A 27,261-nucleotide genomic window follows, 5' to 3' on the forward strand; every position below is an offset into this window, starting at 1 on the left:
TTTCATGGTTAAGTCAACACTTCACAACTACGATCAGATAACCAGTTTTAGAGGTAAAATCATGATCATCAAGGATGATGAGTCCACTTAAGGGAGATTCTAGTGAATCCAACAGAATAGTTTGTAGAAACCCAAAATATCATCAGTGGATTTAATCCTCCTATCAAAAAGTGTAAAAATGGGTTTTATTGTGGTGAAAAGAGATAACAGCAAATTGATATCAAGCATTAAAAAAAGTCAACGCAACGAAAGCATTGTTCTCACTTTGAATTTGACCTCCCAACTTCTTCACGTTCAAATCTATAGTTTAAATTCAAAATATGTTTTATGCAAAGCTAATTCAGACTCAATTTACCACGTTGCACCAAGGCCTACATTTTGGTTATTTTAAAATACAAACCAAAGCTTTGGGGCGATACAATGTACAGCCTTCCAAAAATAGTATAGTTAATTCAAATTCAAGGAGGGGGAAAATTTGCTTCTGGTTGCAAATTTCAAGCAGCACGTCCTAGTTTCAATTAATCCCCTAAAGATTCACTGTAGAACTACCAGGCCTTTTCTTTTTGAAACAAAGTATTTTTTGCAGTTTCACAACTTAGATTGTCTCTTCTAACCACTAATTTGACCTCCTTTTAAATCAAGTGAGCTCCATACATGAAAAGTACACTAGCCAGTAAAAGAAACCTCAAAAATTGGCTATTATTGGCACATTAAGACACACACAGGCAGGTGAGAATTTGTGGAAAAATTGTAAAAGGAAAAACACAATTGCTGTCTAGACTGATTCGTGCTTTTAGGAAATAATTTAACGCCAACTGATGTGAGGAGCTCTCTTCTCTCTCTACCAAATATCTCAGTTAATGAATGAGTTTGGACAGTTTTCTTTAGAAGCGCTGGCCTAAATCATAAAGCTATTCCAAATTCTGGATGATTTAGTGATTTCTCTGTGCCACAGCACTTTGGGGATGTATAATGATAATTGTTCACTTGGGTGGAGTAGACAGATCTTCTGAATCTGACCAGAATATACGCAATTCATGACAGATTGATGGTGACTAAATTTTTACAAGTGGAAAAGTACACAGTTCCCAGCATTAGCAAGGCATTGCTGACTGGAACAAAAGGAAGCCATTATTTAAACCCGAAGAGAGAAAAAAAAACAAACATTACATTTTGAGCGTCCTTGTGTTTAAGATATGGACAAAGTAGTCAGGGGGTAGGTTCATTACAAAAACATATAAAATGGGTCATCTGGCCAGATTGAGGGCTAAGTTTAATGCTATTTTGGGCCAAATTGCAAGTGAGGAAAGAAAGATATTAATATTTGAAAATACAAAACAAGACACAATGGCACAAAATGACTGAAGCTCAATAACATTTACTTTGTTATTTTTGAAGAGACCAAACGTATAGTCAAAGAATTTGCAATTAAACTTCCAATCAAAGAAAACTGAAAATGGAGATCAGTTCAGTCACTGAATTATGGCAAAGTCCTTTTGTTTTATAAAACGTGATTAGTAGATATGAACTGCAGCTTGAAAAATTGACAAGTAGGACAATTCAAAGCATGAGACTATTAAAATTGCTGAACAACGTAACATTCTATCCATTTCTAGAAAGGTCATCCCTTCATTATCCTTCAATATTCACCTAACCCAGTTTGACTGTTCTCAGTATATAATAGCACAACTACCCAGCGTTCTCTACAGCACAAGCTACAGATCACCGCATTGCCCTTCAACTATTAGAATAAACCTAAATATTTCTTCGATATGCAATTTCTTTAGCTGAAGATTCATGCCCTATGTAAAAGATCATCAGATCACAGTCATTCTTTTCACAACTAATGATCTGTAAACAATGCCATTAATTACAGCATAATTTAGAAAATCTTTCTTACATCTTTTGAAGCACATATCATTTTGCTAACTGTTACACTTGCAAGAACAATTTTCTGGGATGCAGGTAAGTGTTAATTAGTTGCATTATTTCAAGAAAAAGGGACACAGCATGGCAGGTTTATAGCAGAATGGAATGTAAAATACTGTACCTTTTTGAACGTCGGAGCATGCTTGTATCCGGCATAGAGAAATTTGAGAGCAGAGTCCAAAAAGAATCAGACATGATCCTTTATACTTGTCATGCCTGCAGAATACGGTATTGTCTAACCACTAAGAAGCGTTCAGCTATTCCCTCCAGACCACTAAGTTATTCCATTAAGGTTAGTCAGAAAGGCAGAATGCCAGTATTGTCTGCTCTGCTGTCTATTGATTATGCCTGCTTCTCTCTGCGTGTGCAGGTGATGGAAATTCAAGCTGGACGAGATGCAGATTCAGAAGCTCGCTGTACTGTAAGACATTCAAGACCAAAGGATCGATTGCTGCTACATTAACAATTCAACCTTTTTTCTGGCTAACCTGCTTTATAAAATCAGTCAATGTTCATGTGCTCTCTCTGACCTATAGAATACAATGTGTAACTAATGCTCAACACTCTTGTACAAAACATATAGATGTTATAAGAAGCAAGAGCATGTATTTATTAAAGTGGAACAGCTCTAAAATATTTTCCCTGTGGTTGTCAGGATAATGAATGTATATGCAAAAACTACTGAATAATGCAAACACTGTTTATTTTTGCAGTGATTGTATGTGGTGCTGAGGAAATGTATTGAATAAAAATCATTATGAAGTCTAATTTCAAAATTTTCATACACACTGCAGTTAATAAGGTCATTTTTTAACAGCTTTTCAATATATACACTGTCCCAAACAAACACTGATAAAAGAAGGAAGAGGACTTGCGTATGAAGATTGCATCATATCACGAGGAAGGCACCCCAGGGTACAGAATTTCCACTGCAGTTTTAAAAACACAAAACTTGCATTTGTTGCTGCTAGTTAACATCATCACCACTTTACACGCAATGCTAAATGTCAGAGAAGTTGATTCGGGAAAAAAAATTATACAATAACTTCTTATTCTTGCATTTTCAGATATGGAGAAATCAACTTTAATATACAAAAAATGAACATTTTAATCATAATGGTCTTAAAATGCTGGTCGTATGATAATAATAAACGGCTGAATACCCTAGAATGTCACATTTCAGTTAACATCAGTAAAATTGTCATAGCATTGTTTAGCACTTGGATTGCATTGTAACCACATATCTTTTTCAGGTTTGTTTTATGCCAGAGTCAATGGCTCAGGGCTTAGAATTCTTAGTGCTAGTTGTGTGGTATGCTTCCAGTCAATTGTACTGAACTCAATTAAATAGCCAATTATGCACATATTGAGTCCAAGTGACAAAGAACAACAAACCTTTTTGAACCTATAGAAAGCCTGAAAATCCAGCAGTATTCAAGAACCACAATCCCGAGTGTATTTTAACATGTCAGACAAAGACACCTACGTTGAGATACACATGAAAACGTTTGATCCCATTAGAGCTCGCCAGCTGTGGTAAACAATTGTTTTTACATCTGGTAAAATGGTGTTTTGTAACACAGGCTAATTAAAGCTGAAAGGCATCATAGCTAAATCTGCTCCCAAGTATAAACATAGTTCTAAAGAATGAGGGATTATCTTTCTAGCTGGAGTTTGTGCAAAAAAAAAATCCATTGCCCTCAAGAAAAAGGCAATGATTAGTATACAATATGCGTCTGGTGTCCACACCTGTGTTTTCAAACTCAGTATACAACAGAATCGCAGCAGAAACAAAAACCCTTCTGTATTTGTAAGCATAAAATCATAGCAACATTTATTTTGATTTTAAATATGTGGCAGAATGAAGCAATGTTGCACAAATATTATTTCCTCACTTAAGTTGTGGTTGCGTTTGTGAACATTGTGACTTTAAGTGAAAACAGGTGTTCCCACAAAAAGCAATGTTAAAGGAGGAGTTAGATTGCTAGATATATTCCTTGCTAAGCAAAGAGAACTAATTTAAATATCTTACTACATATATGCAGTACTGCTCATTCTTAGTTGAAATAACTGGCAAAATAATCTAAATTACTAAAGTGAACAAAATGCAATTAAAAAATACACTCACCATACTGTATTTTAGACTGACCAAGCTCCATCTAGCGGACAATGTTGGTCAGTGCAGTTATCAGCAGAGTTTCAAGATTCCCTGCACTGACCAACTCCTGCCATGAAGGTGATTTCATTGATGGTGGATGTGGTGGTAGTGGTGGTGCAAGGCCAGGGAGCAAAAAGAAGAAGCAATGTCAGATTATGGGGTAGAAAGGCTTAGCGGAAAAGGCGAGGGCAATGAACCAGAGCAGGAAGCAAGGCTGAGAGCCACAGTGGCAACAGGATGGGGAGTGGGGGAAGACAGTGGGTGAGAGCAGACAGACGACAAAGCAGCAAGTCCAGCAAACAACAGTAATGTGAAAAAGACGACAATAAACCTTTTGGCATCCACTGCTTTGTTAAAGACAACAAAACAAAACAACATGAAGTGAGTCAATGTTAAGACATCATTTACTGTATTTTTTGAACGCAAGAGATTGTAGCTGCTGAGATATTTAAGGGGGCTGTTCCTCAATCATTTATAGAGTGACAGAATAATACAGCATGGAGAGAGGCCCTTCGGCCCACACTGGTCCATGCTGACTATGGTACCCACTCAGCTGGTTCCAATTGCCTACATTTGGTCCATATCCCACTAAACCCTTCCCATCCATGTGCCTATCCAAATGTTTTTATACATGTCGCTACTGTACATGCCTCAACCACTTTCTCTGGCAGCCCATTCCATATACGCACTGCTCTCTACATGATGTAATTGCCCCACAGATCCTTCTTAAATCTTCCCCCTCTCACCTCAAACTTATGCCCTCTAGTTTTCAATTCCCCATCCCTGGGAAAAAGACTACGTGCAGTCATCATATGTATGACCCTCATGATTTTATACACCTCAATAAAGTCATCCCTCATTCTCCTACATTCCAAGATACAAAGTCTTATTCTGGCCAACTTCTCCCTATAACTCAGGCCTACTAGTCCTGGCAAAATCCTTGTAAATCTTCTTTGGACACTTTCCAATTTAACAATGGCAGGGTGACCAAAACAGTACACAATATTCCAAGTGCAGCCTCACCAATTACTTGTATAATTGTAACATAACATCCCAACTCCTATGCACAATGCCTCAACCGATGAAGGGCCAGCACGCTAAATGCCTTCTTCACCATCTTGTCCACCTGTGATGCTGCTTTCAACGAGCTACTTATTTGTACTCATCGGTCTGCCTGTTCCACCAAACTCCTCAGGGTCTTACTATTTACTGTCTAAGTCCTACCTTGGTTTGATTTTCCAAAATGCAACACCTCACACCTGTATTGAATCACATTTACCAATCCTCAGCCCACCTCCTCATCTGACCAAGATCCCTCTGTAATTTTTGATAACCATCCTCACTATCAATGATATTGTCCCATTTTGTATCATCCGCAGTGGCAGAAGGTGAAGCAAAAATCTCTGCAAGGGCTTCTGCAATTTCTTTTATCGCCTCCTGCACGTCTGAGTATGGACTTAGAACATAGAACATAGAACATAGAACAGTACAGCACAGAACAGGCCCTTCAGCCCACAATGTTGTGCCGACCATTGATCCTCATGGATGCACCCTCAAATTTCTGTGACCATATGCATGTCCAGCAGTCTCTTAAATGACCCCAATGACCTTGCTTCCACAACTGCTGCTGGCAACGCATTCCATGCTCTCACAACTCTCTGCGTAAAGAACCTGCCTCTGACATCCCCTCTATACTTTCCACCAACCAGCTTAAAACTATGACCCCTCGTGCTAGCCATTTCTGCCCTGGGAAATAGTCTCTGGCTATCGACTCTATCTATGCCTCTCATTATCTTGTATACCTCAATTAGGTCCCCTCTCCTCCTCCTTTTCTCCAATGAAAAGAGACCGAGCTCAGTCAACCTCTCTTCATAAGATAAGCCCTCCAGTCCAGGCAGCATCCTGGTAAACCTCCTCTGAACCCTCTCCAAAGCATCCACATCTTTCCTATAATAGGGCGCCCAGAACTGGACGCAGTATTCCAAGTGCGGTCTAACCAAAGTTTTATAGAGCTGCAACAAGATCTCACGACTCTTAAACTCAATCCCCCTGTTAATGAAAGCCAAAACACCATATGCTTTCTTAACAACCCTGTCCACTTGGGTGGCCATTTTAAGGGATCTATGTATCTGCACACCAAGATCCCTCTGTTCCTCCACGCTGCCAAGAATCCTATCCTTAATCCTGTACTCAGCTTTCAAATTCGACCTTCCAAAATGCATCACCTCGCATTTATCCAGGTTGAACTCCATCTGCCACCTCTCAGCCCATCTCTGCATCCTGTCAATGTCCCGCTGCAGCCTACAACAGCCCTCTACACTGTCAACGACACCTCCGACCTTTGTGTCGTCTGCAAACTTGCTGACCCATCCTTCAATTCCCTCGTCCAAGTCATTAATAAAAATTACAAACAGTAGAGGCCCAAGGACAGAGCCCTGTGGAACCCCACTCACCACTGACTTCCAGGCAGAATATTTTCCTTCTACTACCACTCGCTGTCTTCTGTTGGCCAGCCAATTCTGTATCCAAGCAGCTAAGTTCCCCTGTATCCCATTCCTCCTGACCTTCTGAATGAGCCTTCCATGGGGAACCTTATCAAATGCCTTACTGAAGTCCATATACACCACATCCACAGCTTGACCCTCATCAACCTTACTAGTCACATCCTCAAAAAACTCGATAAGGTTTGTAAGGCATGACCTACCCCTCACAAAGCCGTGTTGACTGTATTTGATCAAGCCATGCTCTTCCAGATGGTCATAAATCTTATCCCTCAGAATCCTTTCTAACACCTTGCAGACGACAGACGTGAGACTTACCGGTCTATAATTGCCGGGGATTTCCCTATTTCCTTTCTTGAAGAGAGGAATTACATTTGCCTCTCTCCAGTCCTCAGGTACGACTCCAGTGGAGAGCGAGGATGCAAAGATCTTCGCAAGTGGTGAAGCAATTGCATTTCTCGCTTCCCAAAGCAGCCGAGGACAAATCTGATCCGGGCCTGGCGACTTGTCAATCTTAATGTTTGACAAAATTTTCAGTACATCAGCTTCCTCTATCTCTATCCATTCCAGCATGCACACCTGCTCTTCAAAGGTTTCATTCACTACACAGGTCGTTTCTTTCGTAAAGACAGAAGCAAAAAACTCATTTAGGGCTTCCCCTACCTCCTCAGGCTCCACACACAAGTTCCCTATGCTATCCCTGATCGGCCCTACTCTTTCTTTGACCATTCTCTTATTCCTCACGTAAGTGTAAAATGCCTTTGTGTTTTCCCGGATTCCTTCTGCCAAGCCTTTCTCGTGCCCCCTCCTGGCTCTCCTCAGACCATTTTTGAGCTCCTTCCTTGCCTGCATGTAATCCTCTCTAGCTGAACTTGACCCTAGCTTCCTCCACCTTATGTAAGCTACCTTCTTCCTTTTCACTAGAAGCTCCACCGCTCTCGTCATCCAAGGTTCCTTTATCTTACCCCGTCTTGCCTGTCTCAGAGGGACATATTTACTCATCACTCCCAACAACTGTTCCTTAAACCATCTCCACATGTCTATAGTTCCCTTACCATGGAACAACTGCTCCCAGTCCATGCTTCCTAACTCGTGTCTAATCGCATCATAGTTTCCTCTTCCCCAATTAAATATCCTCCCATTCTGCCTAATCCTCTCCTTCTCCATAGCTATGTAGAATGAGAGAGTGTTATGGTCACTATCACCAAAATGCTCTCCCACCACAAGATCTGATACCTGCCCCGGCTCGTTTCCGAGCACCAAGTCTAGAATGGCCTCTCCCCTCGTCGGCCTGTCAACGTACTGCGTTAGGAAACCCTCCTGAACACACCTTACAAAAACAGCTCCATTCAAATCTTCTGCTCGAAGGAGGTTCCAATCAATATTAGGAAAGTTAAAGTCACCCATTACAACAACCCTACTGCGTCCACACTTTTCCAAAATCTGTCGACCTATGCTTTCTACAATCTCCCTGCTGCTATTGGGGGGCCTGTAGTAAACCCCTAACGAGGTGACTACTCCCTTGCTGTTCCTGACTTGATCAGGCCCAGGGAAAAACTTAAACCCAATATATGCAGCCTTCTTCTTCCTGATTAGAAGTTGGCCACCCGTACAGAGTTGGTGCGGGAGAAGGTAGGCCAGAGGCCAAATTGAACAACCTGCCAGTGAGATTGCTCCTAGGCCAGGCAAAAGAGGCCATCTCAAAGTCCAAGATCAGTCTAGCTGACTGTTTCTCCGCCATAGTCTTGTTCACATCCAGGTAGACTAGAAGAAGGTATCTCCCAGAAAGTTTAAGAACCAGTGGACATCACAAAAAAATTCAGCGGCGGCAGTGGTGACAGCACAAGCCGGGGGCAGCCGGGAAGGTAAGGCTTTGGTCTGAAAAAAACTTGCCTTGAGAATAGGCTGAGCAGGAGCAAACACAGACATGGGAACGGGGACTGCTGGGTAAGTGAACGAATATATTCAGGCAGTGGCTAAACCTGAAACACAACACATGTAGTGTCTCCTACCGATCCTCCTCCTCGAACCAAAAATAAAGACTCTGTGTGGAGAGTCGATAAGGTGAGTTTTTCTTTTCGTTCTCTTTATCTCTTGGCAGTCTAGGGCAGAAGGGATGGAAGCTAGGGCAGGTGCATGCTCTTATAGAATGTGGGAGGTAAGGGTCACTACGCATGTCCCTGCTGACTTCATCTGCAAGAACTGCACCCAATTCCAGCTACTCACAGACCGTGTTAGGGAACTGGAGCTGGAGCTGGATGAACTCCAGATCATTCGGGAGGCCGAGGGGGTGATAGAGAGGAGTTATAGGGAGGCAGTCGCACCTAAGTTACAGGATAAAGGTAGCTGGGTGATTGTCTGGAAGGGCAAAGGGAATAGGCAGACAGTACAGGGATCCCCTGTGGTCATTCCCCTCAATAACAAGTATACCACTGTAGATACTGTTGGGGGGGGGGGGGGCGCGGGGTATGACCTACCAGGGGAAAGCCACTTCAGCCAGGTCTCTGGCACTGAGGCGCAGAAGGGAATGGAGGAGAACAGGAGAGCGATAGTGGCAGGAGAATCAATGGCTGGGGAACAGACAGAAGATTCGGTGGTTGCAAACTAGACTCCCAGATGGTGCCTCCCGGGTGCCAGGATCAGGGCTGTCTTGGATCAAGTCTAAAGGATTCTTAAGGGGGAGGTGAGCAGCCGGAAGTGATCATACAGATCGGTGCCAATGACATAACTTGAAAAGGGGATGAGGACATGAAAGGTGACTACAGGGAGTTAAGTTGGAAGCTAAAATGCAGGATGAGCAGAGTATTAATCTCAGGATTACTAATGGTGCCACAGGCTAATGAGGCTAGTAATAATAAGTAAGTACAGCTAAACTCAGCTACTGAGCTGGTGTAGGAGGGTTTCAGATATGTGGATCATTGGGATACCTTCTGGGGAAGGTGGGACCTGCACAAGAAGGACAGGTTGCACCTCAACTGGAGGGACACCAATATCCTGGGCAGGAGGTTTGCTAGAGCTCTTCAGGAGGGTTTAAACTAGAGTGACAGGGGGATGAGAACCAGAGCTACAGATCAGAGGATGGAGTCACTGGTGTACAGGCAGATACAGTAAGCAGAGAGTCTGTGAGGAAGGACTGACAGTTAATAGGGCAAAGTTGCAGTCAGTGCAACGGGTTGAAGTGTGTCTATTTTAACACAAGAAGTGTCAGGAATAAGGATGATGAACTTAGAGCATGGATCAGTACTTGGAGCTTTGATGTTGTGGCCATTACGGAGATTTGGATATCACAGGGCAGGAATGGCTGTTGGATGTTCCGGGGTTGAAATGTTTCAAAAGGAATAGGGAGGGAGGTAAAAGAGGTTGGGGAGTGGCATTGCTAATCAGGGATGGTATCACAGCTGCAGAAAGGGAGATCGTGGAGGAGGATTTCTCCACTGAGTCAGCAAGGGTGGAAGTCAGAACCGGGAAAGGAGCAGTCACTTTATTTGAAGTTTTCTATTGAACCCCCAACAAAAACAGAGGCACCGAGGTACAGATTGGGAGACAGATTTTGGAGAGGTGCAGAAGTAACAGGGTTGTTGTCGTAGGTGACTTCAACTTCCCTAATATCGACTGGAACCTCCTCAGTGCAAATCGTTTGGATGGAGCAGACTTTGTCAGGTGTGTCATTATGTAGATAGGCCGACTAGAGGGGAGGCCATATTGGATTTGGTGCGTGGCAATGAACCAGGCCAGGTGTCAGATCTCTTGGTGGGAGAGCATTTTGGTGATAGTGATCACACCTCCCTGACCTTTACTATAGTCATGGTGAAGGATAGACAGTAAGGGAAAGTATTTAATTGGGGGGGGGGGGGGGGGGGGGGGAATTAAAATGCTACTTGGCAGGAACTATGGAGCATAAATTGGGAACAGATATTCTCAGGGAAATGCACACCAGAAATGTGAAAGTTGTTTAAGGAACAATTGCTACGAGTACTGGATAGGTTTGTCCCACTGAGACAAGGAAGGGATGGTAAGGTGAAGGAATCTTGGATGACAAGACATGTGGAACTAGTCAAAAGTAAGAAGGAAGCTTACGTAAGGTTGACAAAGCAAGAATCGGACAGGGCTCTAAAAGCTTACAAGGTAGCTAGGAAGGAACTGAAGAATGGCCTTAGAAGAACTAGAAGGGGCATGAAAAAGTCTTGGCGGGTAGAATTAAGGAAAACCATAAGGCATTCTATACTGATTTTCAGAAAAGACAGGCGAGTCACAATGAGACTCGAAATGAAACAACTGAAGAGAAGGTACAGCAACTATACAGGATAATGATAGATTTGTTTAGGTGAAGCCCATACTGCCCATGTATACTGCTAATACAAAATTGAGCAAAATACCTCAGAAATTGTAATTCTTTATGTCTACATCTTCAATCATAGATGCATGCTGAGGTTGCCTTTACAGTATTTCCCTTCTATTTCTTTCTACATGCTCAGTCCCAACATAAAACATAACTGCACTCAAAAATCTTTGCAGACAGATTACAAAACTCTTTAGCAATCATCCAGGGGGCAAATCATCATTCAAGTGTGACTAAAGTATTTCATAAGCAATCACTTGTTCCACCATTCTGTAGCTTCTCTTAGCTTTCCTTTAAATTTTTTGTGCCTGTCATTTCAAAACTTGGGGCAATCCTTACATCATTTCCTCTCTCATCTTCATGCTCTGATGGATAATCACCCACTTACTCTACGATGCATAGGTAATCCAGGGGTAAAAATATTGCATGGCTTGCAAGAGTTGTGAGAGCATGGAATGCGTTGCCAGCAGCAGTTGTGGAAGCAAGGTCATTGGGGTCATTTAAGAGACTGCTGGACATGCATATGGTCACAGAAATTTGAGGGTGCATCCATGAGGATCAATGGTCGGCACAACATTGTGGGCTGAAGGGCCTGTTCTGTGCTGTACTGTTCTATGTTCTATGTTCTATGTTCTAAGATCGTAGAACTCGAGATATCACAACAGCACATACTTAACAACAATGTCCAAATTTTGATTTTTCACACCTGTCTGAGGCTTCCATCAAAGTCAATCTCCCAGCACAAAACTGATTCCCTTTCATGATTCTGAGTATCCTCCGAACGTTTTCGTTCTTGGAGTGCTCATTATTCCAATTACTTACCCAGAAAACAGTGGAGGCTGGATCATGGAATTTATTCAATACCATGTTGGATTAACTTTTGATAGACGAAGAAGTGGTGATAGAAGGGGCAGAGAGGAAAGTGCAATTCAGACTACAGCCTGATCAGCTATGCTCTTATTGAATGGTGGCAAAGACTCAAAGTGCTAAACAGCATGCTCTGACTCCCAGGTCCTACGTTCTTATGTCCCTATTACTACTGGAACTGCAGGAAGCTTTTTTTGGGGTCTTTGAATTGCAATTTTTTGAGCATTTCAAAACAATTTATTGGGTTTGCTTCATTTTATGTTTGTTTCAATATATTTTTTAACAGCACATTAAAAACTGGAAATGCTTCCCTGATTGCACTGCTGAACAATGTGGTGACTGAAGTCGATGAATTATGGTTAAATAATGCACAAATTTAAGTTTTGAGACTCAGGTAAAAAGCTTTAAAAGGTCATCAGCCTGTGGTCTAAATGTGGGGAATAGTTATTTTCAAGAATTGTGAATTAGGAAAAATACCTGGCTCATGTCAAAATATAAGCTACGAAAATATACAGCACGTAAATATCAAATCAAACGTTTATGAATAGTTTCTGGCTCCATTGTGCAAACTAATTACTTCCCATATTGACAGTACATATAATTTTCTATTTTGAGTTGAGTTTTGGAATCAAAGTACAAGTACGTTATCCAATAATTTTATATAGATTCAATGTTATAGCTCTTTAGTTGTCTAAAGGCCAGATGTTACCTTGCCCATTTGCCCAGAATTCCTCAAGGCACAATGGATAGCTGGTCAGAAAATATGAAGAAAGTCCAGTGACTAGCCATCTACTTATAATCTAAATTGTTTATCTTTATCTCCCCTTATTCTCTATACTACTGGTTTTCTATGCCACCTCCCTGCAGCTAAGGGGCAAATATTAAAACTGATTGCTTGACAAATATGCGTAATAATTTGTTCTTCAGTTTCCTTCCAGAAGGGGAATTTTTACATGGCACCTGCTAAAATTGCCATGCAGATGAATTGTAGAGTTCCTTTCAAAAGGCTTAAATTAAGACTGAACTTCAATCCACCAGCATTAACCTATCAGGAGTAAGTGGCATCTGATCTAATCACCTAGTAACAACTGAAAACAATACAAGCCATATTAAGTCTTAGAGGAGATTGAAAAAGTTATGATAAGCATTTCATGTCTGAATTTGCAACTGCTGTGCAGACAGGTGTGTGGAGTATTCATATCCATTGGGCTTTGTCAGACTCTGAAAACAAGCTCTGCAGACACTCTCTCTCTCTTTGTCCACTCTAATCTGTTTCTATTCAGAAAAAGTAAACAGCATTGTTTTAGAGTTATGAACCACAATGGTTTTCAGGCCTCAGAGCAATATGGCAGGATTGAGTGGTGTGCTGAGTGATGTGGGTAAGAGAGCAGCACTGGCAACTGGGAGTAAGGAGAAAGACTAGATATGTGGCATGATCTAATACTAACCAAATTATAAAGTGTATCTGATTTACACCCAGATAATTAAGCATTTCCAGCTGTTCGTACAGACAAAATTGCTAAAACTGACCACAGGATTAAAACATAATATCCTAAGGTCATAATACCTTAGGTAAAATAAATATCTTCATAAGGGTCTGAACTTCCCATCACATTTGTTTCAAACTGAGCCTGTGTATTCATAAAGTAAAACATTCTGCAGAAAATTTCAGTACGGAATTAGGAAAATGTGTACTGAATTAAAAACAGCAATAACTAGAAGAATGAAGCTTGATTGTGACTCCACATTCCAATGACACTTCTTTTCTGTAAAGTGAGAGAAATGTAATGAGGTAGAATTCACAACCAAGATGAAGGCTGGAGCTCACAGGGTGCTGAAGCATGCTGAAACTTAAGCAGTAAATGGATTAACTGCTTGAATTGCTGAACAGCCACTTTATAAAGTTAGGCAGCACATGTCAACCTAAATAAATTGCATTGCACTGATCCTGCCTTGAAATCAACATTAAGAATTCCAGTTTGACAGAATCCAAACTATCCAAATTATTCACATACTAACAAATAGCATACAGGTTGCATAATTAATACAACATTTAATTTACACAAACTTACTTCTGAGTAGCAAATTAGTTTCCTAGAGTTCATTTGCAATGGCTGTTTAAGAATTGGTAGCATACCACATAACAATTGCAGTCCAAATGTGATGCTATGATCTTCAGATAGAAACTGCAACTTGCGTTTAAGTCACATCTTCAGCATAATAAGATTTTCCAAGGGATATCTCAGAAACCTTATAAAACAAACAGAAAACCACATACGATTTGAAGTCAGATAACCAAAAGTCTGGTCAATAATTTAGATCTTAAAAAACAGAAAACATGATAGAAAGGTGGAGTCGTATGGGAGAATACTTGGAGATCTACCAATGGAGGAGTAATTAAAATTGAGGATGATCAAAAGGCCAGAATTATGCTAGTGCAGATGGAAGGTTGTTGAGTTGGAAGATTGAGATAACAAGGTATAAAGCTGGATGAACTGAAGGAGGGTCTAGGCCTGAAACGTCAGCCTTCCTGTTCCACTGATGCTGCTTGGCCTGCTGTGTTCATTCAGCTCTACACTTTGTTACCTCAGATTCTCCAGCATCCGCAGTTCCTACTATCTCTCAGTTGGAAGATTGATGGGTTGAAAAAGCTATAGACAGACAGAAAATGAGAGGACATGGAGGAATTTAAAAATACTGATGAGAGTTTTAAAATCAAGATATTACTTGACGAGGAGCCAATGTAGGTCAATGAGCAATGGGGTGATACAACTTGATGCAAGCTAAGATATCACTGTAGAGTTTTGGCGGATTTCTCCAAGAGATGAAATGAGGAAGAACAATCACAAGTAATTGGAATAGTCAAATCTAGAGTTAAAGATGACATGATAGAGTGTTTCAGCAGCAGCAGATGAGCTGAGGGAGGCCTTTGTTATGCTTATGCTTTAAACTTTGGACACAGATTGAATTATTCTAGTGATTTTTAGCAAATTAAGGATATTTATGATTAACAAGGAAATCAGATCACTGAAAGTGGTAATGCAGGTGAAGAAGGTGGTCAAGAAGACATACGGTGCAGGACATGAAATATGAAAGTTGGCAAGTTATGTTACAGGTGTATCAAACTTCAGCTAGTCCACATTTAGAATACTGCATGCAGTTCTGGTAACCACATGATCAGAAGGATGTGGATGCTTTGGGCAGGATGCAGAGAAGGTTTACCAAGATATTGACCGGTCATGGGATGAGGTCAGGTTGGATAAACTTGGATTGTTTTCACCCAAAAGATGGAGGCTAAAGGGTGACCTGATCGAGGTCTACAAAATTATGACAGGCAATAATAAAGTGGATAGTCAGAGGCTTTTCCCCCAGGGTGAAAGGTCAACTACAAGAGGGTACAAGTTCAAGGTGACAGGGGGAAAAGTTTCAGGGAGAAGTGCAGGGGAACCTTTTCACACAGAGGGTCGTGGGTACCTGGAAGTAGGCATGTTAGTAATGTTTAAGGCGTATCTTGATAAACACACAAATGGGAGGCAAAAGGAGGATAAAAACTGTGTAAGGGCAATGAGTAGCTGGTCTAAATAAAGATTAGGAATTGGCACAGATTTGATGGGTTGAAGGGGCTGTTTCAGTTCTGAATTGTACATCACAGAATCCCTCCAGTATTTGGCCCTTTGGCCTAACAAGTCCACACCATCCCGGCCCATCCCTCATAACACACCTAACCTACACATGTCTGAACACTACGGGCAATTTAGCATGGCCACTCCACCTAACCTGTACATCTTTGAACTGTGGGAGGAAACCGGAGCACCCGGAGGAAACCCACAGAGACACGGGGAGAACGTGCAAACACCACACAGACAGTCACCCGAGGGTAGAATCGAACCCAGGTCGCTAGCGCTGTGAGACAGCGATGCTAAACCACTGAGCAACCACGCCACCCATCGTGTTGTATATTTTGTCATTCTGTTCAAATTTTAGATATCTACAGGAATGTAATACTGGGGAAAATATTTTATTGATGCTCAGCATCCAAAATATGTTGATCCATCAACAAAAAAATCACATCATGATAAGTGGGGCAGAAATCCGATTACATCCCTTCATGAGTCAATTTGCGTCCTGGGAATCATATTTGGAACTTTAGATTTTATTTCTTGCCAACATAAAAAAAAAGATATTTTGAGCATACTAAAACTACCAAAAGGTACAATAAGAGCAAAAATGTGATTAAAAATTTGAATGGTTTCTGTGAAGTTTCTACTGGTTTCCAAACATTTTTTAAACAACTTCAAGACCCGTCCTGTCCAGAAGTTATGTTAATGTTATGATGGTATTAGCACTCACTATTAAACCAGAATAAATCAGACAGCAACTCCAATCAACCTTGCATGTGCAATGAAATGCAAATCTTCAGAAAGTTCCTACCAGAGAAACTCAACTCCATATGGTGCAGTGCTGCATCTGCACCAATACACATAACAGTGAAATCAACACATGGTGTAAAACACATGGGGTACTTGCCCAATATTTCAATTTTCTATGCTAAGAATAGCAGAAAAGAAAGAGTCAGTACATGTAGAAGAAATTTAGCAGCATGATATTGCAAGACTTTTTTTTATTTTCTGCTTTTGAAAACTACGAAAGCTTAAATTAGAAATTTTGAAAGTTTGCAAAATGTTTTTAATGTAAGTAACCTGACACTTGTGGAAGGGCTTGTAGGCAATTGGAGGCAAGGAGTTCTGTGTATAGATGCAATTAGGTGGTCACAAGAAGTAAGTTTGTCAATGGACTAGCCACCAGTTAGCAATGATAAAAGCCTTTTGTCTGCTGACAACCATATGACTGGTTCTCAGCTAACTGAGCAGCTTGGAGCTCAGAACAAGACAGAAATAAGTACTTTGATCTCTGTTTCTCTATTCTCTGCAGTCAAAATTCATTTTAAAGCTTAAGAAAACAAGTTCATCTTTCCTTCAATACATTTTGTAAGCTGTGACTTTTAATTCATATGTCTGTGACCTTTTATAAGTGTACCAAACACCTTGTGTCTCTTGAAAACCAGTGGAAGCATCCAGAGAAAAGTGAATGAGAAGCAAAATTCATCTCAGCAATTCATGAACAGGAATCATTGAACTGCCTTCCGAATTTCCATTGCACATAAGCTACTTTCCCACCTGTTTATCTGTTTGCGTGTGTGCATGTCTGAGTGCGTGTATATAAAGGGTAGTTTCTAAGGAGATTGAGTTTTAAATTGTGGTGCTAGATTCTGATGGTTCATAATGTACTTACCTGTAGCTAGAGTCCAATACTTGTATTAAATAGTAATTTTTGTCAAATAGAGAAGTCTGATCCTTGTTCTCTGGCAACATGGGTCTAAACATCAGGTAAATTGAGGGATTTTATGTACATATTTGAAAATCTGTAACTTTTGTAATGATTCTGGGAACAGCAGAGCCTGATTTCCAGTACTCTGGTCCATTGAGGTGTGACAATATATGTGGTGATCATCGTCAACACCCGGTCTGGTCCTGAAAAAATAATTTTAAAAACATGGAGACTGTGTTTTGTCTGAATTTAGTCACTTTCTTTGTTGGCATCATTTTTTAAAATTTGCTTTTTTAAAACAAGTTTCTACCTGTCCCAATATAATTTTCTCAGCTAATACCACCTCCAATTACAAACATTTATTTTGCTTTCTGCACATGATGTAAATTAGATTCGCACCTCCTACTGCATACCTCCTGGTTTACACTCTATGTGCCTCAGTGAGATTGAAGAACCATGCTGTTTCTCAGAAGCCACATTAGATCGAGTCAATCTTCTGTTCGAGCATCTTTATGGATGGCTATCAGTGAAGTGAATGTCCTCTGCCACTGACCACAAAGTCTAGGCCATTGTTGTATTTTTTAATGCATTCTTGGAGACGTGAGAAAATATTTTAAAACTGAGGATATTTAAGGCACTTGACAGTAAACACTGTGGAAACAGGAGTCTCAAGGTTAATAGGTTTTAAGCGCTTCCCTTACATCGCACTTTCTCTCACACAACAATCATTGAGTGAAATATTTAATTCACATGAACAGAAACAGAAGTTGCTGGAAAAGCTCAGCAGGTCTGGCAGCATCATTAACGTTTCGGGCCCGGTGGCCTTTCCTCAAAGAAACTTTAACTCTAATTTTTTCTTCACAGATGCTGCCAGAACTGCTGAACTTCTCCAGCAACTTCTGTTTTTGATCCTGATTTAGAGCAACCTCAGTTCTTTTGATTTTTATTTAACAAAAAGAAAGAAACTGTTCAGTACTTTTAAAGCACCAAGCCGTAAAATCTAAACAAAAACAAACTAACTATCTGGACCAAAAGTTCTGAAAGTTTTCTTTGATGTTTTCTGCATTTGACAAACAGCAAGCAACTAAATTGCTAGCGTGCTACAATACAAATCAAGTGCTGCAAATGGTCAAGCTCTTACATAAACAGAGAAAATCTTGGTGAAACTCAGCAGTTCTGGCAGCAATTTTGGAGACAGAAACAAATTTGACTTTGTCTTACATAACTGAACATCTGAGGAAGTCATATTAGATTCAAAACATGAATTTTGTTTCTTCTTACATAGATGCTGCCAGGCCTGCTGTTTCTCTCCAACACTTTCTGTTCATTTCATGGTAGCAGGCTACGCTTGGAGAGGCTGGAAACAGGAACAACAGTAACGAAAGAATAGTGGAAACCAAGTAAGCAACTCACTGGTCCACAAAAGACCGGAGGCATCTCTCTCCATTGGAGAAGGACATATGTTATAACCAAGCATAGCAAGGTTGAAAGAGCTGTAGATTAGATTGGGTACATCACTGTAAATATAAGTGGTATAAATACGTTTTACTTTTAAGAATGTGACAAAAATTGTGATACAAGTAGGAAAGTGTGATAAATAAATTCCACAAAGTCATGAGTTTAGCATATATTATTGAGGCAGACTCAAGGTTATGAACGGGTTCCATTTTGGAATATGTTCCTAAGTTGACTTGTGCACAAGTTGAAAAACAATACAGCACAATATAAAATAGCCATTTATAAGTAAAACTGAATGTTCACAAGTCAGATTATTAGAATTAATAGTAATATGGGATCTTGTGCATTAGCATAAGCGTTTGTAAGTCAGGGACTGCCTGCATATGAAGTACTAAGGTGCTTTCGTGCACTGAGGAGTTCATCTTTCTGGGGGTCTCCAAATGGCAAAACATATCGGCTTAATAGAACAAATCACATTCAAACCACTGCACATAAAACAAATCTTACAATAATTAACCAACATTAGGGGAGGATATGGCCTAGTGATATCATCGCTGGACTGCTAATCCAGAGACCTAGACTGCAGTCTGGGACCTGGATTCGAATCCCATCACAGCATATGGTGGAATTTGAACTCAATAAATATCTGGAGTTAAGAACCTAATGATAACCATGATTCCATTGTCGTTTGGTGGGAAAATCCCACGTGGTTCACTAACGTCCTTGAGGGAAGAAAACTGCCAACCTTGCCTGGTCTGGCCTACATGTGGTCCAGATCCACAGGTTTACTCTTAACAGCCTCTGGGTAATTAGGCATGGGCAATAAATGCTGTCTAGCTAGCGACACCCTCATCCCATGAATGAATACAAAAAAAATGTATTAAGGCAATTAGTGTTTTAGAAATTTTATGGCGTCAACTAGCTCCAGATGTTTTGATAAGAACAAAATATAAAACAGCAGCTCATAAGCAAAAAATTCTTAATTAAATATGCAATATTTCTCCTAACTTCTACACAAGCAAAGTAATCACCAAATATACAGATAGAATCTGACTAAATCCTAGTAAATCTTAAATTTACAGCTCACCAATGAGAGAGGAGTTTTAGCCTTTCTCAGCTGGTATGTTCATTTGCTGACATATAAGCCTGAATAAACCAGCCTGTTCCTGTTCAGCAAGTGACAAAGTAGAGATAAATCATAAGCAAATTCAGCTCACCTATGAAGGGTAATGAGTTCTGTTTCAGCCAGAATTATTATGGAAATGAATTATAAAACTGCCCCAGTAATAAAAAAAGGAACAGAAGTGAGCAGTCTGTGTACTTCCTCCCTCTAGTGGCTGAGTTTATGTATAATTTCTTCAGTGAAAAATTAAAACACGTACACTTCATGCAAATTTAGAAGCTCTGAAGAAAGAAGGTGTTAACATTTCATGCCGATAATTTGCATCGCAGAAAAACATTAATTCTGTTTCTTCTTCCATAGACAACTTCACCATCTAGGGAGTTATAAATGGTGCTGAACATAGGGCAGTCTTCTGTGAACATCTCCATTTGTGACCTGAAGACGGAGGGAAGGTCCTTGATGAAGCAGGTGAAGATGGTTGGGCTTAGAGCACCACACTGGAGGGACTACTGCAATGATCATCTGGAGCTGAGATTACTGACCTCCCATCATTATAACCACCTTCCTTTGTTCCTGTATGACTCCAAAACCATCAACATTTCTCTCTGATTCCCAAAGATTTGAATTATGTTTGGGCTCTTTGATGCCAAAGTCACATGTGGCCTTGGAGTTAAGGACTGTCATCATCTAATCTCTCTAATTTAGTTCTTTCGTCTATGTTTCAACAAAGACTTTAATGAGGTTAGGAGCTAAAAAGCACTGATGGAGCTCAAACGCAGCCTCAGTCAGCAAGTTCTAAGCCAACTGTGCTTGACAGAAGGCTTCATTAATTGTGCTGTAGCTTCACAGATGATTGGCAGTGGATTGATAGGGTGGTAATTGACAGGTTTGAATTGTCCTCCTTTTTGTGTACAGGACATACCTGGACAATTTTCCACATTGTTGGCTAAATGTCAGTGTCCGTAACTGTACTGGAACATTTGACAAAGGGAGCAGCAAGATCTGGAGTGGACATCTTTCAGTCGAAATGTTGTCAGGGCCCAAAGCCTTTGCAGTACAGAGTGCCTCCAACGCTTTCTTGATACCATGTGGAGTGAATCAAAATGGCTGACAACTGTCATTCGTGCTGCTAGCAACTACTGGAGGAGGTCAAGATGCATCATCCACTCAGTACTTCTGGCTAAAGATTGTAAGATTCTGGTTACAGACGTGCTGGGCTTTTCTATCCTTGAGGATGTGGATATGTGCGGAGCCACCACCTCAAATGAGTTGATTAATTGTCAACCACCATTCACAACTGGATCTGGCAGGAGTGCACTGCTTAGATCTGATTTGTTAGTTTTGAGATTATTTATTTCTGCCTATCTTTTGCTTATGTGGTTTGATACGTTCACCTCATTCTTAGGAACGCCTAAAGTTGCTTCTGGCATTCTCTCCTGCACTAACCTTCAAACCAGGTTGTATCCCCTGGCCTGATGATAATAATAGAGGAGGGGACACATGAACCAAGGCTGCCATGTGGTCAGGAGCTGTGTGGCCCTGGCAGAACCCAAATTGGGCGTCACCGAAACATGTATTGTTGACCAGGTCAATTAAATGTGGAATTGGAGGAGCATAACAGGTCAGACAGCATCTGAGGAGCTGAAAAGTTGATGTTTTGGTTCGGCACCCTTCACCAGGACTTGATTTTATCGGTCACACTTTATCGGCTCTGACTTTCAGCATCTGCAGTCCTTGCTATTTCCTAATTGCTGACCAGGTGCTGCTGGATAGCATTGTTGCGGACATTTTCCATCACTTTACTGATGATCAAAAGTAGACTGATGAGGCAGTGATTGGTCAGTTCGGATTTGAACTTTTGTGTGCAGGACTACCTGGACAATTTTCCACAGTGTCAGGTAGATGTCAGCATTGTAGCAGTATTCAAATAGCTCGGCTAGGGGAACAGCAACTTCTGGAACAATACTATTGCTGCAATGCTGTCATGGCTGCACAGTCTTTGCAGTATCCAATGCCTCCAGCCATTTCTTCATATCATGCCGAGTGAGTCACATTGGTATCTGTAATGCTGGGGACCACTGGAGGAAACCAAAATGTATAACCCACTTGCACATCTAGCTGAAAATGGCTGCCTTATATTTTGCACTGATGTAGTACGCTCTGCTATCATTGAGGATGAGAATGTTTGTGAAGCCACCTCCTCGAGTTCACAATGAATGTGCAGGACTGCAAAGCTTAGATGTGGTAACTGAATTGTTTATTCCTGACAGGTCTTGCTGTTTATGTCATTGCACATAAAGAGTCATAATCTGTAGCTTCACCAGGTTGGTATCTCATTTTTAATTCTGTGCATTGCTGCTCTTGTCCTGTCCTCCTGCACTCTTCATTGAACCAGATTCGATCTCCTGGTGTGACAGTAATGATATTTCCCTGACTAAGTCGTTGGCTGGCTGAATGAATAGAGAGTAAAATGGAGACCTCTAATACAAGCGTGTCATATAGAGCACTGATATCGAGCTTAAGGACATGGTGCTTTTCATAGAATCACCTTCACAAAGAACAGGACTTTCAGTCCATCAAATCTGTTCCACCAAAGCTACACTAAATCTACACTCATCCCACCTTCCAGCACAAGGAGATTCAGATCTAAGGATTTACGTAAGAGAGGAGCGGAAATTTACTATCTGTGAGGGTGGTGGAAGCAGAAACCATCAGTAATTTCAAAAGAAAACTAGGCAGGCACCTCAAGGAAATAAACGTGCAGAACCAAGATCATAGAGCTGGGAATAGGGAAAGACTGGAGTGTTCTATGGTGAAATCTACTGGAAGTTTTGAAAGATATAATTAGTAAAGTTGGGAAGCAGTGGGTGTGGTTTATCTGGACTTGCGAAAGATCATACATAAGAAATTAGCACATAAAATTCAAGGACATGGGAATGGGGGCAGTGTCTGAATGAACATAGAACTGGTTAGCAGACAGGAATCAAAAAGTAAGAACAAATCAGTCTTTTTCTGAGGAGCAAGCAATGGCTAGTAGGATACCTTTAGGGTCAGTGCTTGGACCCCAGCTATTCACAACATATATTAATGATTTAAATGAAGGAACTAAATGCAACATCTCCAGGTTTTCCAACGACACAAAGCTGGGTGTGCAGGTGAACTATGAAGAAGTTGCAGAGATGTTTCAATGTGATTTGGGCATATTGAGTGAGGACAGAAATACATGTCACATGTACTATAATCTGAATAAATGTGAGGATATCCACTTTAAGCAAGAAGGCAGATTATTATCTGATCGGTAATATATTGGGGAAGGGAGAGGTTCAATGAAACCTTGTTGCTCTTTTCCTCTAGTTGCTCAGAATAAGCAGTAGGCAGTAAAGACTGGAAATGGTTGGCTCTCATTGCAAGAATATTCGAGTACAGGAGCAAGGAGGCTTTGCTGCAATTGCACAGGGTCTGGGTGATTTATTTTATACTTCTTTATTTTATTTTTCATTCCTGAGATGAGTGCATCACTGGCTGGCCAGCAATTACTGTCGATCCCAGTTATCCAGAGGGCAGTTAAGAGAGGGTCTGGAGGCACATGTAGGTTAGACCTCATGAGGCTGGCAGTTTCCTTTCCTAAAAGAGATCAGTGAACCTTTTCCAACAACTGGCAATGGATCTGTGATCGTCATTAGACGCCTAATTCCAGATTTTTATTGAATTCAAATTCCACTACCTGCAGTGACATGATTCGAACCTGGATCCCCAGAACATTACCTAGGTCTCTTCAATACCAGTCCAGTGACATTACCACTAAGCAATCACGTCCTCTCAATGATTGAGACACAGTTGGAATACTGAGGTCAGTTTTGGTCTCTTTATCTGAGGGAGGACATTCTGAATATGAAGGGAGTGTAATGAAGGTTTACCAGAATGATACCTGGGAATTGCAAGACTGATATATGAAGAGGCACTACATCAGCTACGATTATATTCACTGGAATTCAGAAACATGCCGTTGGGGGTGGGGTTGGAGTTCTCACAGCAACCAATAAAATGCCAACCAGACTAGACAGGGCAAATGCAGGATCGATGTTCCCGATGACCAGGGAGACCAAAATCAAAGATCACAGAGTAGGCCATTTAGGACCAAGACAAGGAGGCATTTCATTACCCAGAGAACGGTGAACCTGTGGAGTTCTGCCATAGAAAGCAGTTCAAGTCAATACTGGAATGTCTTCAAGAAGGAGTTAGAGATAGTTCCTAAAGGATCAAAGGGTATGGGGAGAAAGCAGGAACAGGCAGAGCAGGTTCAAAGAGTCGAATGGCTTCCTCCTGCTTCTATTTTCTATGTTTGTGTGAGGACTCTATGTCTCTATCATTGCTAACTCTATTCATTGAAATGCATTCAAAATCTTAAGAAATTCTACTATGTAACCCCTCAATCTACTTTTCCCCAGGAACAAAGTTTTTAAAAATGATATTTCTGAGGATTGCTGTCATTAAATGACAACTTCTTTTAAATATGAACTCTACGCACACATCAAATATAATTTTCTGAAGAAGGGTCGCGGCCCAAAACGTCAGCTTTCCTGCTCTTATGATGCTGTTTGGCCTGCTATGTTCATCCAGCTCTACACCTTGTTATCTTAATTTCACAACAGTTTGTTAAATGACTTGAATACTTTGCATTTGTACAAAAAGTAATGAATCAATATAACCATGTACACTCAACGAAAAACTAATCTTCAACAATCTTTGGAATAACGTCCAATAAATATTGGAGAACATTTAGAATGCATTTTTACAACGTTATTCAAAATTTAGGAAAAGGTCTTATCACCAACTTTTAACCGCCAGATAATGTGAAATAAATCTTGAGTTGTACTTCAAAGATCCTCAAACTTCATGACTAATGTTAATATGGTAACTGAAACACAGAAAATAGGCACAAGAGCAGGTCATTCAGCCCATTGAGTCTGGTCTACCATTCAATACGATCATAGCTGATCAGCCAAGTCAGAACCTTTTTCCACTTTCACTGCATACCATTTGATCCCTTTAGCCCTAACAGTAATACGTAAGAATTATGCCTAACTCCTCTTGAAAACATGCAATATTTTGGCCTCAAATGCTTTCTAGCAGAGAATTCCGTAGGCTCACCATTTCCTGAGTAATAGGTTTCCATCAGTGAACAAATAATATTTAAAGATTTCACCTTTACTCAGTCCTGTCTTTGTGATTTCTATGTCTTCCTTTCTAATCAATGAACAGAAGAACAAGGGAAACAGTAGGCCACTCAGAGCCTGCTCTGCCATTCAGTAAGATCATGGCTGCTCTTAATTTAGCCTCAACTCTACATTCCTTCATATCCCAAACTTAAGATGAAATCTGCTTTTCTCCTAAATGTTCTAATTCCCATTTTCTATTATTTGCCATTTTCCCATTGAACCTATGCTTTATTTAAAGTAGGGGCAGCTTTAAAATAAAAAGATTCTTGAACTGTGAATTCGTTGAGAAGGTCAGCTTTTCAGGCAATAAACGGTTGAAATTTGAAAGGAGTGAATGTACACGTAATATAAATGTCACAGGTCTTGAAAAGTGCATCCAAACTCGGTTGTGGAATTAGCCATGTGTTATGCCAGATTTCAAGCTGCCTAACATATAACAGATCCAAGTTTCCAACCTGAGCTGAGGGTCAGACATTTGCAGAGGATCCCAGACAGCAGGAAATTATTCACTGGAAGTTTGAACCTCCTAGGTTATTCCCACTGCAAGGTCCTAACGTGCATGCCCTTGATAACATTTCATCAGAACTGAAAGATCATCAACATGAAAGAAATATCTATTTTTCTCTCCTCTCAGATTCTTTGTGATGTAAGTATTTCCAAAGTTTTATTTTAATTCCAGATTTTTGAATCTGCAGCATTTTGTTTTTGTTCTTTATTTGATGTTACCCCTGGGTCACTGTGACAAGACTTCTGAATCTGAGCCTGTACAATAAGCTGCATGGTAAATTTAAGCAAGAACTCACTACCGCAATTCCTCAAACCTGCTTGCATCAAAAACAGCAGAACTGACACAGTGGCAAGCGTCCCTCTTCTTTAATTCTGCTTACATCAAGTCCACAGATGATTTTGAGAACACATACAGATTTTAAAGTTTTATGTGGTTTGCAGTAAAACTGCAATATTAGCTATTCTGTTTCCAAAGCCATATTAAGACATATCATGTTTAAGCAACATTTACAGTGGTATCTGGTTGGACAAGAAAGTTCACTCTATGTGCCAGCAGTATAATCTACAACCTGATCTCACTTTGATTGGGAAGTTCTGGTGGTTAATAATAGTGTTGTGATGGACAGCTACCAGCTGGGTAATGACATCAATTACAGCTAATGTTAGTATTTATGTTGCTAAGTAATGGAAATACCTGTTGAGTAAGAGATTCTGTACTAAGACCCAGGGGCCATAAAACTACAATACTTTTGGAGTCGCAGTGTACCAAATCTACCTGTGGAAAGGTACGCACTGTCCAATCGGACCAAATAATTCACACTTCAACAATGGTTAACACTGTTTTAGTGTTTGATTATCATTTGCTTACTTCTGACAGCAGTCATTACAAGTGCAAACAGAATTAATTAGTGCCTCATATTATGAATAATGTGGGAGCAGCTTCAAACCGTCAGTTATGATTAGAAGTCAGGTCCGGCTCTACTAAATTGTCCTGACTCAATTTATTCCTCTTCTTATAAGATCCATAATACACAGAGTTTGCTCCTTTTACAGATTACACACACTGGTTCCTGTATCACCTTTGGTCACAAATAGTTTCAAAAACAGAATCCCTACAGTGTTGCAGTAGGCCATTTGACCCATCGAGTCCATACTGCTCCTCTGAAGAGCATCCCATACATACCCCACCATTACCCTATGCCTGCATTTCCCAGCCCAGACACTATGGGCAATTTGACATGGCCTCCCAACTAACCTGCAAATCTTTGAACTGTGACAGGAAACCAGAGCACCCGGAGGAAACCGACGCGGACATGGGGAGAACGCACGAACACCACACATATGGTCACCCGAGGGTGGAACTGAACCTGGGTCCCTGGCGCTGTGAGATAGCAGTGCTGACCATTCTGGGATCAACCATACATGGTCAAGGTCCTGAAATATGGAGGTAGTCAAAAGATAACACCCATACAGGCAATTTCCAACTGCACCAGAGGGCGGTTTAGTCTATTTTGTCCTGTAGGTTCCAACATGCGTCTATTTCTGTTGCAAAATGAGATGTTTACTGGAAGCAGTCAGCATGGTTCTTAGAAAATAGCCAGTCTGCTGATGATATTTTAAGCGCTGCCTTTGTATTTGATGTCTCAGGTAATAACAAATGGTTAGGATCATTTGTCTGATAAAGGGATCTGTCCATTGGGATTGTTTTAAGGAACCTAATATCTATGATGCGATCTATCAGAACATACACCATCCAAATCTCACATTACTTCATAAGCTGTAGTTTATATTGAGGATGATGACAGAGTTTTAATATCAACTGCAAGTCAGCA

At 40.6% G+C, this 27,261-nt stretch overlaps 1 protein-coding gene across 11 annotated transcripts in view; it reads right to left on the reverse strand.

The window, feature by feature from the left end:
• mast2 (microtubule associated serine/threonine kinase 2) overlaps positions 1 to 27,261 on the reverse strand; it is a 464,628-nt gene that overhangs the window by 158,350 nt on the left and 279,017 nt on the right. The window contains exon 1 of one of the 11 annotated variants that reach the window (XM_059647957.1): positions 2,051 to 2,282. The exons of the other annotated variants lie outside the window; for them this stretch is intronic. Within the exon in view, the coding sequence (XP_059503940.1) occupies positions 2,051 to 2,124 (74 nt within the window). The 5' untranslated portion in view covers positions 2,125 to 2,282. Of the gene's footprint in view, positions 1 to 2,050; positions 2,283 to 27,261 lie in introns of those variants that run through there. 11 annotated transcript variants of the gene reach the window in all.

The sequence above is a fragment of the Stegostoma tigrinum genome, chromosome 8, assembly GCF_030684315.1.
Source record: "Stegostoma tigrinum isolate sSteTig4 chromosome 8, sSteTig4.hap1, whole genome shotgun sequence".
NCBI classification, from domain to species: domain Eukaryota; kingdom Metazoa; phylum Chordata; class Chondrichthyes; order Orectolobiformes; family Stegostomatidae; genus Stegostoma; species Stegostoma tigrinum.